Source organism: Lissotriton vulgaris, chromosome 8 (genome assembly GCF_964263255.1).
Source record: "Lissotriton vulgaris chromosome 8, aLisVul1.2, whole genome shotgun sequence".
Classification (NCBI taxonomy): domain Eukaryota; kingdom Metazoa; phylum Chordata; class Amphibia; order Caudata; family Salamandridae; genus Lissotriton; species Lissotriton vulgaris.
Genome location: NC_141696.1, coordinates 1,128,860,274 through 1,128,876,534, shown reverse-complemented (window position 1 = coordinate 1,128,876,534; position 16,261 = coordinate 1,128,860,274). Strand labels below are relative to the sequence as shown.

Sequence of the window (16,261 nt, the reverse complement as noted above, 5' to 3'; positions counted from 1 at the left end):
CGACACAACCTTCGAAGCCAAAGACCGTCGAGTCGACATCGAAGACAAAACCTGTCGAGTCGAGCTCAAATCCAAAAGCCGTCGAGTCCACCTCAAGGCCCAAATACGTCATCCGACGCAAAAGCACGTCGAATCGACATCAAAACCAAGGCACGTCGAATCGAGCAAACAAGCCTCAAATATCGACAAAAGGAAACACATTGTCGACGAAAGTAGAAGGGCGACGCCCAAAACTAACGTCGAACCGAAAGTGAAACCTACTGTGGACAAAAACAAATCGGTCGAGCTGAAGCCCCTCGAACCGAAAAAAGCCATCAAGCCAAAGCCACATACACCAAAAACACCTAAGGACACTGTCGACCCAGCCAAACCGCTCGGTCCGAAAAAGGTGGTAAAGCCAGCTGTACCAACAAAAACTGTCCAAAAACACATCCAACCACCAAAAGCGGTTGAATCCGTTAATCCTACAGACCCAAAATCTGGCAAACCAAAGGCTGCGGCACCAAAGACAAAGACTGTGGAGGAAGAGCTTATTCATCCAGACCCCTCCACAGAGGGCCAGTCAAAGCTGTGTATTGACCCAGCAACTGGCAAAGTGACTGTGTACACAAAGAAGAAAAGGCCTCTGCCAATAGCAGACTTTCCAAGAATACCACTCAAAAAGAAACAAGACTGTGCTACCTCTCCTATCCTTTTTGAACCAATCCATCCAGCCATGCCTACAACCCCAGATGCCCCAACATCACCTGAATACAACCCAGATGAAGATCAGGAAGCAGATGTGGGGTTTTGGTATCCACAAAACCCAACTGAGGACCCAAACCTACAGCCATGGGGTGCAGGAGGAGAACCAGATAATGAGGGGACTCTGCCCATTACAGAACCAGCAGTTTACCCAACTAAGCCATCACCCACTGAAGATACTGTGGCCTTTAATTCTTTACTTGATAGAGCAGCTACCTACCATAACGTGGATATGCACTCTGATGCTATTGAAGAAGACTTTCTCTTTGATACACTCACAACATCTGAGAGACATGTAAAAACACTCCCCATGTTAAAGGGCGTCTTGAAACATGCACATGACATTTATAAAGACACTGCCAGGGCACAGGTCATTAACCCTAGAATTGAAAAGAAATATAGGGCTGCACCTGTCGACCCTACATACATAAAAGGGCAGCTGCCCCTGGACTCCCTAGTGGTGTCCAACGCACGTAAAAGGGCTAACTCCCAGACTACCGGAGAGGCTGCTCCTCCAGACAAAGAGTCAAAAATCTTTGAGGCATCAGACAAGAGAGTAGCGGCTCAAGCAGCAAACTCTTGGAGAATTGCCAATACACAGGCCTTGCTGGCCAGATATGACAGGGCGCATTATGACAGCTTAGAAGAAATTCTCCAACACTTACCTGATCCTTATAAACAGCAGGCAGATGAACTAATACAAGAAGGGAAGCTCATCACCAATGCCTCAATTAAATGTGCCCTAGACGCGGCCGATACAGCTGCCAGATCCATCAATACAAGCGTACTGCTAAGGCGCCACGCATGGCTCCGCATATCAGGTTTTAAGAATGAAGTCCAATCTACTATTCTTAATCAGCCTATCAACCCACACTTTTTATTTGGTCCAGCAGTTGACTCAATTCTGGACAAAATGAAAAAGGATGCGGAAACAGCAAAGTCCATGGGAGCTCTCCAGTCCCAACAACACCAGGGCTCCTTTCGTCGCTCCATTTATAGAGGAGGAGCCAGAAGTAATACCTCACAGCAATCCTCCACCTACAAAACAAACACGCAATCCACGTACAACAAAAACACCAACAGGGGTGGATACAGGGGCAATAACACCAAAGGAAGGGGTCGTGGAGGCAATGCAAGTAGATCCTCCACTGGCACCAAACAGTGACTTCTTGGCACTACCCCCAGACCATATAACACCGGTCGTGGGAAGACTACAACAGTTTCTGCCAATCTGGTTAAATATCACAACAGACAAGTGGGTCAGGCAAATTATCCAACATGGCTATTGCCTAGAACGCACCTCAACCCCACCCAACATACCACCCGTGCACCGTCCTATGTCACAGGAACATATAACACTACTGCAGCAAGAGGTCATCAGTATGCTGCAAAAGGGGGCCATAGAACCAGTCCCACTACAACATCAGGGAACAGGAGTACACTTCTTATACTTCCTAATTCCAAAGAAGGACGGGTCTCTCAGACCAATATTGGACCTCAGGCCCCTCAACCTGTACATTTTGTCGGAGCATTTTCATATGCTCACTCTCCAACAAGTCTTACCATTGCTCCGCAAGGGAGACTTCCTAGCAACTCTAGACCTCAAAGACGCATACTTTCATATACCAATACACCCTTCTCACAGAAAGTATCTCAGGGTCACCATACAAGGTCAGCACTACCAGTTCAAAGTGCTACCATTTGGTGTCACAACAGCTCCACGCGTCTTCACCAAATGTCTAGCTACAGTGGCGACACATCTCAGGAGGCAACACATCCATGTGTACCCATATCTGGACGATTGGCTAATACAAGCGCCATCGGCCCAGCAGTGTGCCAACCACATGTCAAAAACCATCCATCTCCTGCACAGGTTAGGCTTTTCGCTAATCTACCCAAAGTCACATCTGCAGCCCTCCCATGTACAGCAATACCTGGGAGCAACTATAAATACACTGGCAGCAAAAGCATACCCCAATGCAGCACGTATCAACAGCATGCAAGCACTGATCCAAAAATTCAGGCCCCAACACTCAGTACCAGCTCGAGTGTTCAAGCAACTAATAGGCATGATGGCCTCGTGCATATTCATAGTCCCTCATGCCAAACTACACATGCGTCCGCTACAGGAGTGCCTAGCAAGGCAGTGGAACCATGCTCAGGGACAATTAAAAGACCTAGTGTTGGTGACCAGTCGTGCATACAACTCTCTGCATTGGTGGAATCCTCAAAACCTTTGCAAGGGACGACTGTTCCAGGAGCCTGTCCCACAAATAGTGTTAACCGCGGACTCATCCCTACTAGGATGGGGAGCCCATGCCCTACACTACACAGTACAGGGACTCTGGACTGTACAACAGAAGAAGATGCACATCAATCTTCTGGAGCTGATGGCTATCTTTCTAGCTCTAAAAGCATTCAAGACACACTTATGCAACAAAACCGTGTTGATCCGGAAGGACAACATGACGGCTATGTATTACATTCAGCTCTAAAAGCATTCAAGACACACTTATGCAACAAAACCGTGTTGATCCGGAAGGACAACATGACGGCTATGTATTGCATTCAGAAACAGGGAGGAACACACTCCCCACAGCTGTCGCACTTAGCTCAAGCAATGTGGAAGTGGGCCATTCAAAGGAACATATTTCTTATGGCAGAGCACCTCCCAGGCAAGGAAAATCAAGTAGCCGACCTGCTCAGCAGGCACAGTCAACAAATGCACGAATGGGAGATTCACCCCAAAGTGCTCCAGCCATTCTTCCGGAAGTAGGGACACCCGGAGATAGACCTGTTTGCCACAAGCGAAAACGCAAAATGCCAGTACTTTGCCGCCAGGTTCCCACATCCACAGTCGCAAGGCAATGCGATATGGATGAACTGGTCAGGCAAATTTGCGTACGCTTTCCCCCCAGCTCCATTAATACCGCTAGTGGCACGCAAACTACGCCAACACTCACTAACGCTAATCCTAGTTGCTCCCACATGGGCGAGGCAACCATGGTATACAACGTTCCTAGAACTGTCAGTGGTGCCTCATCAAAGACTGAGACTCACACCCAATCTACTAACTCAGAGCCATGGAGAAATCCAACATCCAGATCCGCAACAGCTGAACCTGGCGATCTGGCTCCTGAGATCCTAGGGTTTGGATACCTGAACTTGCCTCCAGAGTGTATGAACATTATCAAGGAGGCAAGAAAACCCACTACCAGGGCATGTTATGCAGCTAAGTGGAAACGTTTCGTCATTTATTGCAGAAACAATGATATAAACCCACTTGATGCTTCTACTCAAAACATCATCTGCTATCTATTGCACCTACAACGCTGCAATGTAGCCTATTCATCCATCAGGATACATTTAGCTGCGTTAGCAGCATATCTTCAAAACAGGAAACACCTTTCACTTTTTAGGGTGCCAGCAATTAAAGCGTTTATGGAGGGACTCAAACGCGTAATTACTCCAAAACACCCACCTTCACCAGTCTGGAATCTAAACATCGTTCTAACCAGACTTATGGGACCACCTTTTGAACCACTACACTCATGCGAAATACAATTTCTTACTTGGAAGGTGGCTTTACTTATTGCCATCACTTCGCTTCGAAGAGTTAGCGAGCTTCAAGCCCTAACTATTCAAGAGCCATTCATCCAAATACATGCAAATAGGGTAGTCCTCAGAACAAACCCTAAATTCATGCCAAAGGTGGTATCACATTTCCACATAAATCAAACCATTGAACTGCCAGTGTTCTTTCAGAATCCACAAACAGTAGCTGAAAGGGCCTTGCATACTCTAGATGTCAAGAGAGCTCTACTATACTATATAGACAGAACTAAGGCATTTTGAAAAACGAAACAATTGTTTGTTGCTTTCACACCGCAACACAAAGGCAATCCCACTTCAAAATCAGGTATAGCCAGATGGATCGTTAAGTGCATTCAAATATGTTATTTAAAAGCAAAACGCACCTTAACAGTTCCCCCTAGGGCGCATTGTACACGCAAACTAGGGGCATCCATGGCTTTCCTAGGAAATATTCCTTTTCACGAAATTTGTAGAGCAGCCACATGGTCAACCATACATACATTTACCAAACACTACTGTGTAGATGTACATTCAAAACAGCAAGCTGCTGTAGGACAGGCTGTTCTCAAAACTCTTTTCCAGACTGCTGCGACTGACACAGGTAGCCACCGCTAAGGGAGATACTGCTATACATTCTATGCACAGATATGAATTCAGCAGCCCACATGCCTCGAACGGAATATGCTACTTACCAGTATGCATCTGTTCTTGGCATGTAGGGCTGCTGACATTTACATCGCCCACCCACCTCCCCGGTGCCTGTCGCAGCCGCAGCATTCACGCTTCACATGGACATCTCTTACTGTACTATACTCCATCTCTGCCACAATGGCGAAAAACAATCTGAGGATGCCCATGCGTACTGTAGTCCAAGGGAGGAGCCACCTATCTCGTGATACTTCGAAGACTCTTCCAGGACAACAACATGCAATCATCCGGACCCAACACTAGGCGGCGATCTATGCACAGATATGAATGTCAGCAGCGCTACATGCCAAGAACAGATGCATACTGGTAAGTAGCATATTCCTTATCTGTCCACACACCAATTTTTATTCCTTTGAATGTACATTGTGAAGCTTTGAGTACTACGGTATAACATTATGTGATAGTTATATTCTTACCATGGCAATGTACCTGCTGTATTTTCTGTACTAGCCTTTACATTTTTTGGCTCATTGTGGCACAATGCAGTTTGATATTTGTGATGACCGGTCATGTTACTGGTTGTAAAAAGCAATAAACAATGTTTAAAAACGTTCACTAAGAGGTATTCTTGGATTTCAGCATGCACACCATCAATTTCACAAAGTATCATATATTCCAATTTCAATCTTTGGATGGGGAGAGAAGTAAATACACTCCCAAGGTGATTGGGCCAGTACACTATCCAGCAAAACCAGTAATACAGGTGCTTGTAAGCAAGTTTTTAAATTTAAAATTTTATTCATTTTGATATACAAAATTGGATAACCATATTGTTGTTGACCAGGCCGGAACATCAATGAAGTAGGTGAAATAGTAGCCTTGTGGTGGTGCTGACTAACAGTAGAAGGACTCATGGGTTGTTTTCATCAGTTTATGGTGAGTGTTTCACCAGTCAAGATGCTGTTTTGCCTAGTACGCTAAAAATCCTCCCACTGGTTATTGAACATTCCTGCAAGAGACACAATTCACTTTGCTTTTGGTAATCTAATCTACTTTGTAAGTGCAGAAAAATTACATAATGTTGTTATATATTAAACAGAGTAAAACCCATATTTTGATCTGTCAAAATTGTAGTTCTTAAAAGGAAGAAGATGAGTTATAAGCACTATAGATTGGCCACATTTAAGTATATTTAAGATAGGATGAGATGTAATTATCCTGCTCCATGCCTTTCAGCTAACATGGGCAGAAAGTTGGCACGGTATGGTGCCCCACTATCTGATCGAGATGTCTATCCGCAGATTCCTTAACCTAAAATATCCCCAGGCGTCAGACTGGATCTGGAAAACTTTCCGCAGCACCCCCTCTGCCCGCTTGGGGCGGCGCTGCAAAGCTCCGCCCTGACGTTGTACACGGACTTGACGTCAGGGGAGCCATGTATGCCCCTCCCGGCGCGCTGACCTCAGTTTTCTCCGTTTCCGCACCCCAGCGCTGATCCTGGAAGACCAGCGGTTTCTTACCCTGTTTTTCGGGTCTTCTCGATGTCTTTGGCGTCCAGGAACAGTATGCAATGCCTTCGGGCTTTAAGGCGTGTGAGACCTGTGCACGTCAGATGTCGTAACGGACCCGCACGCCATCTGTATGTGGTGCCTCGGAGTGCACCCTGACTCCAAAGAGTGCGACGACTGTCAGCGGGTGAAACTGAAGTACTTACGTGAGTATCGTATGAAATTGCTGGCCACACGGCTGTCCAGTCCTGCACCTTTGCGTCGCCGCTCTCCCTCTCGGGATAGAGCCCACTCCTGAGGTCGTTCCCACAGACGTCGTTCGGAGGCAGGGAAACATAAACGTAAGTCCAGGAGGTCTTCCTCTCATACTCGTGATGTGGGCGCCTGTTCTTCTCACTCCATGCCGAGAACAAGCTTCCGAAGGTCGTCGCGTCCGTACCCCCATTTCCAGGTGCTGGAGCGACACGAGCCCAAATGGAGGCTTATTTTGAATCTCTCCGCTCTTACTTTGGGTCACCCCCTCTCCCTGGTGTGGCTTCGGGTCCCATAGAGGTGGAAGTCACTCACGTCAGGTTTCGCCAGCGGATTCGTCCTCGGCTCTGGCTGTTTGCATCGACTCCGGTTCCAGAGCTGCTTCGACGCCGACGGGACGGGGCCCAGGGGGTCGTCCCAGTCGTCCGTCTAGCCCACCCCATCAGTCTCCGCATAGCCCTGAGCGGCTCCCTGCGTTGACGTCGGAGGCGGTGCCGGGCTCAACGCCCTGTTCCCCACATGTTGCAGTGAGGTCAACGTCGGATGGTGCCCAGACCGAGTCCCACTTGGACATCGTCGACGTCCAGATGCATCCGGCTCGACGTCCGTCGACGCCGGTGCCAACGTCCACGTCTACTTTATTTTAGGAGGTTGATATTCCACCGACTCCTCAGACGTCAAGGCGACTTCCACGCGGCATTGTTCGACGCCGGCGCCTACGCCTCCACTTATGCCACACACTGATGCTCCTCTGGACTTCCCTGATCTGCGGCCTTTTGGGCCACTGGTGCAGGTACCTTGTGTGGCGTGGACCCCCCGGCTCCTCTACTGTTGCTGTCTAGTGGACGGGTTAGTCTCCAGCCATCCCCTACGGATGGGTTATTGTCACCTCCCCGGATGGCAACTGAGGGCGTCTGCTATTCTTTGTTTTCAGCCCCCTGTGGTTTCGCTGCCTTCTGATCCTTTGATGGATCTTCTCCATATGGAGCAGGTTGAAATGGAGCCTTTGCTGACCCTGGGGCATCCTTGTTTGACATCATGCTGGGCACGTGGGCAAGGCCTTCCTCGGGTGAGCCTGTTGATTGGGCCATAGCTCGTCGAGACCGTCCTACCCCTAATGATCCGCTCTGTCTGTCGGTTCACCCTAGAGCTCAGGGCCTAGTTGTTCAGGCGTCCTTCAACTTGCTGTCTTTCTCCGCCTTGCCTTTGTTACCTCCCACCAGGGAATCCAGGTGGTTAGACGCCTGTGGTCGCCAGCTTTTTTCCTCTGCCAGTGCTGGCAGCCGCGCCTTAAATACAGCTTGCGTGTTCGCACGCGCCTCCTCTACCCTGTGGGACTTAGTCGAGTCTCATCTGCCTTCAATTCCAGAAGGCCTGCAGATCGAATTAATCCGCCTTCTGCATGATGGCAGGGGAATAGCGCAATTTTCCCTACGATCTTCTCTTTACGCCACTGACTCAGTGGGATAAGCTCTTGCTCGGTCTGTGGCTTTGCGCCACCATGCTTGGCTGCGCGACAGGCATTTCCCGGACAATGTTCGGAATGCTCTTAGGGATCTGCCTTTTAATGGCGTGGACCTTTTTGATAGCCACACAGATTCTGCTATCTCCCGCCTCATGTCAGGGCTACCATGAGTCTTGCGGCGCGCCCCTTTTTGCCTTATGAGTATTGTTTTATTCTGCGTAGGCGAAGTTGCCTTGTTGGTTTGATTTCATACATGTCCCGGTTCTCTGTGTAGCACCCGGATTGTGTAGGCTGTGGTTCCGCCATCTCTGTGTTCTTTCCATGAAGCCGAACAACTGATTCTGCCTTACCTTTCAGTCCTCTGAATGTGTTCTTTGCCCTTAAGGACGCCCCTCACAGGGGTTTACACTTACCCTATGTGTGGAGTATTTCTAGGCTATTCAGTGGTTGCCTTAGCCTTGGTACGCTCCTATGGAGTTTTTCGCCCCAGTCTTGCCGTGGGTCTCTTTTTCCTGCTGTCCTGCGCTCCTATCGTTGGTGTTGCTCTATGGCATTTTCTATGCAGATGACTCTGGTTGTCGGTAGTCCCTCTACGTCTCAATGTGGGGTCCTTACCGTATGGCTTCTGCCTCACCTATGTTCACAGGGGGGTTTTCAGATTCTCTGTGATTCTCTCTGTGTTGTTCAATTCAGGCGCTGTGCTCATCTCTGACGCCCTGTCCTCGTTTTGCGCCAGGGTACAACCACTATGTGGCACGCTTCTATATATTGGCATAACCTGGACAAGCACCATGGAATACTTGCTGTTATAGGTTGTTTGCATTGTTTCTTCCACTGATGTGGTGCTGCCCCCCCCCCCTCCCCTTTAACGCTTAAGGTGACAGTTTTTCGTGCTTCAGCCCTTGATGGGGTTGTCTTTAAAGGTGGCGGCTTCGCCCTGTACCTCTTATTGTACATTGCCGTGTGCCCTCGTTTTCTAGGCATTTTCCCAACTGGAGTTTTTTACACATTTACTGCTGCTTCCGCACAGGTGTTTTCTACACTTCTGCTTGGGTTCCTGCTGTCACCACTCTCAAGGGGAGTATTCTATTTCGGAAACTCGCTTTTTACACGCCTGAAACATTTGGTCATGGATGTTTCCGGTTGTCGTGTCTAGCTTTGTCTTCTCCTCTCTCTTGCGGGGGAATGTTGCTCCCCCCAGGCGAGAAAAGGCTGCTGTCACTTAGTGGTCTGGACTTTATTCTGTCCCCTTCAGGTTCCTCATGACTGTCAGCACGTCAGGTCCTGAGGATACATCTGATCCTGGATTCAGTTTCCCCTTCTTGTGAGGTCATGAAACTTTCCCTTTTTCGACATATCTAGCATATGTTTTCTCCCTCTCAACGGGTGTATATGCGGAAGCTTTCGTGCTGCCCTTTGGCGGTTTGTGATTCCTTTGTCTCCCACAGTTTTTTGCTCTTTCTGAACTTCATGCTCTGGTGTGGTGGCGCTGGTTGCGGTCCCCACGGTGGGTCGTCACCTTGTTGACGGCTATGTTGTCTCGGTAACTTATTGGGGTTAAATCGCAGGCCTCACTCCTTTATGGGTATGGCTTTGGTATCTATTCTAAGTTAAGTAATCTGTAGCTAGACGTCTCTAACAGATGAACAAGTTACTTACCTTCGGTAACGATGTATCTGGTAGAGACATAGTCTAGCCGCAGATTCCTTAATGCCCACCTGTCCTCCCCGTTTTGCGAGGACCTTTTTTAAGTTGGTCTTTCTACACTCGCCTCCCTCCGGTTGGCTTGACCCTTCTGCAGTGTGACGTTTCACCTTCACTCCTGCACACAATGCTTCATTCTGTTTTCATTTCTTTACTCCGCCCATTCCCGTGATTGGGCGGTATGCTCATTTGTCATGTATCCTTTCCAACCCTACGCCCTGGGTTGTACAGTGTGAGATCTATTCATGTCCACCCCCCCCCCAATCTCTACTTCTCTATTGCCTTGGGGTTTCCTCCACCCCTGAGCTCCATTGGTTTGAAGTCTATTGGCTCTGCCACATTTTTATAGGTCTCTTAATGGGGATACAACGTCTCTTTCTAGTGACGTCTTGTGGTCAATAATCCTTGCTCCTGTGTCCCGGACTTGTTGTCCCTCACGGCGCACCATCCTTTACTAGTTTGCAATGTACAGTGCCTGGCACTGTAGTTTATGGTGCTGTTTCACTATTCCATGTCTTTTCCTTTTTCATCATTTTTGTACACTGTTCCCATATAAGCACAGTTTTTTTGTGATGGCTTCGCGTTGTGGCGCCGAAAAGTTTCTCAGACGAAAACTGGCGTCAGCACGCCAGGAGGGGCATATATGGCTACGCTGACGTCATGTCCGTGGACGATGTCAGGGCGGAGCTGTGCGGCGCCACCCCCCGTGCGCAGAGGTGCTGCTGCAAAAGTTTTCCGGATCCAGTCTGATGCCTGGGGATATTCTAAGTTAAGGAATCTGCAGCTAGACTATCAGCTAGATTCATCAAAGTCCCGATTTGCGAGTCCTTAATAGCGATTATGAAGGAATCGCTATTAAGGACTTGCAAATCGGGATTCATGTAGAAATCGTAAAATAAATTGCGATTTCTACAGCCTCCTTATTTGCGATTAGCAAATTGCTAATCGCAAATAAGGAATAACTCCCCATTCATTCCTATGGGCTAATGTGAATTTACACTGATGTTGTGAACACACATGTCCAAAGGACATGTGTGTGTGTAACATGCAACTTAGAAAAATGAATTTAAATGCATTTTTCTAAGTTTTCGCTATTTACCACGAGGTTTGACTTCGTGGTAAATAGCGCTCTTAAATTGCGAATTCGCAATTTTTAAATGTTTCATGAATAGCATTTAAGGAATCTCTAATAGAGATTCCTTAAATGCTAATCCTCGCAAATTTGCGAATTCTTGATTAGCGATTTTTGCATTTGGGATGATGAATCCCAAATGCAAAAATTGCACTCGCAAAGGGCCAGATTCTCAGAATCTTGCCCTTTTGCGAGCGCATTTCGCTTGATGAATCTGGCTGTAAGTCTCTACCAGATACATTGTTACCAAAGGTAAGTAACTCGTTCTTTATGTGAAATATAGAGAAAACTATAGGTTAAAATTGCACACTCTAAACCACTTCTTGGTGCCATATTAATTAGCCAAATTCTCATTGGATAGGAAAACGATTGTGAGTCATTCTCCAAAAATACTAAGCATCTAGCTTTGTTTGATCTATTTTTCTTTCCTCTAGAGCCTCCTAAAGATTCTGGTGGATCATCAATAACCACATATATTGTTGAAATGTCTGAAGGCACCAGTGGTAAGAGCGAATTTACAAGGTTTGATTTTAATATTTTTGTTTTATTTATGAATTATTTCACTGTACATTTGTAATGTACAAAGTGATACACAATATTTGGGAGTTTCATTAAATGTGTTACAATGATACATTAAGCAACCATTGTACAAGTAAATTTAAAAGGACAATCAAATGCACAAGTAAATTTAAAAGGACATGCATTGACACTCCAATGACTGTGAAGCAGAAAAACAGATATCACAGATCATTCACATATCACACACATTGTCCTCATGTTCAGCATTGGGGTTTTTCAGTGGCTATTTTTATTGTATTATGTATATGTAGACCAGGCAGGCTATGGGGAATATTACTCACAGTCCTACCGTTACATGTAAGTCAGTGACATCATCGGCGGAGTTCATATAACCCCACCACTGACGCCCTGATGTCAGTTCCTTCTTTTCCGAGCTTGCAAAGCAGATCCTTAGTGGAATAAGGGCCGTTATTGGGCCCTTCCTCTTTCTTCATTGTCAAACAGTGTGCCAATACAATGTCTTTTGGGTTTAAACCAAGTCGTTATTGTGAGAGGCAGATGTCGATCACAGATCCACATACTGTTTGCTTATGGTGTCTGAGTGAACACTGTGACTCTGCCGACAGATTCTCCTGTCAGCGTCTCCGGCTGAAGGCGTTATAGGAACGCTGTATTGTAGTGTAGTTCCTATACCCCATGTAGGCTCTGCGCATTGGAATAATATACACTATAGTTTTGACATAGGGCTGAGGTCAGTATGCATCTATCGAGTATATTAAACTTAATTACTTGTGTGTGCCAGCTAGCTCAGCGGTCACTAGAAACTACTCAAATGAACAAGAAGGGATTAGTCTCTGACAACCTAATAAACATAACAACTTTGTTTCCCTTAGAATCGGAACAGTTCTCAGAATCGTGGAGACAATAGATAACAGTTTCACTCAGTCAATCGTGCATGCTTTGTTTCTACAGAGTTGCACAGAAATAGGTAGACAGGGGTCTCAATCAAAGAGGCAGCAGGGACGAATGTTTCTCTTGTGAAGACAGCAGCTAAGAGCTGCCATACTTCCAACCGATACTCCGGTTACTACACGGATGAACATATTCTAATACGTGCAACATCCCCACAAGAACCCCTTTGAGGGTTGGAATTATCACCTCAAAAAATAACGAACTACATTTCGGAGAATAGCCTCGAAAAAGTCGTGGGTTACATTCCCTAAACGACGAAACACGTGTCGGCTGTGACGTCTCCAGAAATAAACACCAATCAACCCTGAATAAAAAGGAATGAAAATTATTTCGAATGTGTGAATAATGTATGGTGGAAACACATGTATATGTATGTAAATTGTATACAAAACGTGTGCTAAGGAGTATCAAGCATCTTGTGGCTCTTGCCTAACTAGAAGAAGAAAAGTGGTTCTCTTCTCCTTGTAGCACCGTTGAAACTTTATAGAATTGGTTACCTTCAACTAGGAAAAGTGTACATTCCTCTGTGGCGCCAGCACCTAGTAAAACTACCACTAACCTAGCAGTACTGTTTGCTTATGGTGTCTGAGTGAACACTTTGACTCTGCCAACAGATTCTCCTGTCAGCGTCTCCGGCTGAAGGCGTTATAGGAACGCTGTATTGTAGTGTAGTTCCTATACCCCATATAGGCTCTGCGCATTGGAATAATATACACTATAGTTTTGACATAGGGCTGAGGTCAGTATGCCTCTATCGAGTATATTAAACTTAATTACTTGTGTGTGCCAGCTAGCTCAGCGGTCACTAGAAACTACTCGAATGAACAAGAAGGGATTAGTCTCTGACAACCTCATGAACATGACAACTTTGTTTCCCTTAGAATCGGAACAGTTCTCAGAATCGTGGAAACAATAGATAACAGTTTCACTCAGTCAATCGTGCATGCTTTGTTTCTACAGAGTTGCACAGAAATAGGTAGACAGGGGGTCTCAATAAAAAGGGTTTATTGAACAGTCTTATTTCTCGTGCAAGAGATATGAACTGCTTCAATCGTAAGACAGAATGCGAAGTATAATACGTACAGCGTTAGCAGTAAGATAAAATAATACTGCAATAGCGTGGTTTGTAGCTATGACATATATTCATAAAATACATACATAAATAACACAGGCTAAAATGTGAATACTCGTCTGGTGCTTCTAAATAGTTCTACCCAAGTGTACCTAACCTAAATGTAGTACGAGGTAAGAAGTAGGTGCTGTTTTTCTATAGTCTAGTTTAGCTATAGTTAGTATTTGCCAGAAGTCCCTCTAGGTTCTAGTCTGCTCCATACCTTTAGAATGAGAGAGGTTGTAATCTCTTTCCCGGTCTCGATCTCTAACACCCCGCAAATGGAGTCAGAAACATTGGAGCTGATTCTCTGCGAGGAGGATGACAGCGTCTGGTCAGTGCGTCAGTCGGGGACTCGAATTTCTTCCGAACTTGCCGTGGCGAGCTGTGCAGCCGAGCCATGGTTTGCCATGGCAAGTGTAGGTATATTTATATCTTGAAGGTGTTTAGGAGTGGCAGTATTGAAGTAAAAGTCAGGCAGAGAAACGTCATGAATGAACCCCTAAGGAATAGATGTTCATGCTTAATAAATAAGTCCTTGGAGAAATCAATAATCCAAGTAGGGGAAGTCCTAAAAAGAACTTTTTGTGACGTGGGATGGACAGATGTAGGTGGCCATGCTTGTATTTGGTTTGCATGGCTGATGCCTAAATAAGGACTGGAATCCTATGCCTAAATAAGGGCAATGAAAGGTGTGCCTATAAAAGGGCATGATTCAGGAACCCTATATCCGGGTATCTAAATCGAAACACAACACCCACTCCAGTTTAGTATGAACGACATTACTAAATGCTAAACATGCAAAACGTATCTAAAATATAGTTACACATGATTTGCTAAAAACATGGCTAAAACATATTTCTAAAAATGCATTTAAAACTGTTGCTGTGCCTAAAATGCAATGGTGCTGTACATATTAAAGCAATTTTTCATTCTAAGCATATATTTTCTGTGAATGCTAAACGAATGAGCATATATATATATATATATATATATATATATATATATATATATATATATATATATATATATATTGATAGATAGATAGATAGATAGATATACATGATGAAATGGCTCGTGATTTACAGAAGAAAAAGGGCCGAAACTATTTCATGTCAGGTTACATAAATGAAATTGTTGTTCACAAGGTGACATATTGTCTCTGGAAGTGTTCAAAGAATTCTGTTCTCTATGAATAGTTCTACTGTAAGCAGATTTCTGATAGATACATCTGCCAGTGGATTCCTCACCTTGTGAATATCCCCCTGCGTCAGCAACGTTCGGAAAATTCTTTTGTAGCACGCCGGCGTGGACGACGTCACAGGAGCACGGCATCGCGCGCGACTCCGGCTGACGTCACCGACTCCTTATTAAGCCTACGTCGGCGTGATGACATCAGTTCCCTTTTTTCTGCGTCATCGACGCTAACGGTTTCTTGGGATCTCTTGTGTTACGGATAGTAACTATGTTGCTATTTGTGTGTTTCTGTATCTTCTTTGAGTTGCTGTCTTCCGCCGAAGATGTCGTCGAAGAAGACAGGTTTTAAGCAGTGCGGATCGTGTACCAGGATGATGTCCATAACCGATCCTCATGGAGATTGCTTGTGGTGTCTGGGATCGGACCACGATGTTGAAGGCTGTCGATCCTATTCTAAAATGAACCCGAAGGTTCTGCGAGAACGAGAAGCTAAACTCCTTCTGGCCCAGGTAAAAGGAAAGGATGCGAAGAGGTCTTTGAGATCAAGATAGAGACGCTCAAGGTCGAAGCCGAAGTCAAAGACGAGGTCGAGATCGAGGTCCCGATCGGAGTCGGCGTCGAAGTCTGCTTCGGGACATTCTTCGGGTTCCTCGAAGAAAAAACATAAGAGGAAGAAGCATAGCTCGAGGCATCATTCCGGCCGGGAGTCGGACTCGACGAAGAGGTCTTCTTCTCGAAAACATCGTAAGGACTTTTTGTCTCCCTCACCATCTCGTGAGCCTGTAGGTGAAACCTCGCCTTTACAGTCCAGAGAGCCTTCTCCGGATCCGGGACCGGATCTGTCTCAGTCTTCGGCACATGAGGAAGAATACGTTGTGGATCCTCAGGAAAGGGCGACTCCGGTGCATCATCCTGAGGAACAGGAAGGTCAAGACGAAACGATTCCGGTGCAGCCTCCTTTGGAGCAGCCGGTGGGTTTGTACCCTCCGTTTCCTGGTCCTGGTCAGGACCCCTCGCATTTCCTTAATGCTATGTATGGAGTGTATGCGAGGGCAATGTACGCCACTGGTGCACCGGCTGTCCCATGGGTCCATTGCCGTATAACTTGGGTGTCCCTCAAGCTTATGCTCCGGCGCCTTTTCTGCCGTTTATGCCGACCCCATATCCACCTTGGCTTGGTTCGGCGGCGCCGCCGAGGTCATCGACTCCGCACACTGCTTCACCGACTCTGGAGCGACCTCGGGATCGGAAATGAGGTTCGACGCCGGTTCCGACTTCCCATTCTCAAGCAGTTCCAGCTCCTCACTCGACGCCGGCCCCAACTCCATCGGAGTCGTTACCGGATCCGACGACTTCGATTCGGTTGGAGTGGTCAAGGCGTAGAGCTCAGCGTCTCATGGAAGAGAAGGAATATA

General features: G+C 46.4%; 1 protein-coding gene across 7 annotated transcripts in view; it reads left to right on the top strand.

Moving 5' to 3' along the window:
- FNDC3A (fibronectin type III domain containing 3A) overlaps positions 1-16,261 on the top strand; it is a 1,489,010-nt gene that overhangs the window by 1,025,863 nt on the left and 446,886 nt on the right. For all 7 annotated transcript variants that reach the window (XM_086934979.1, XM_086934981.1, XM_086934980.1 and 4 more), the window contains one exon: positions 11,482-11,550. In XM_086934979.1, coding sequence (XP_086791105.1) covers positions 11,482-11,550 — 69 coding nt within the window. The remainder of the gene's footprint in view (positions 1-11,481; positions 11,551-16,261) is intronic.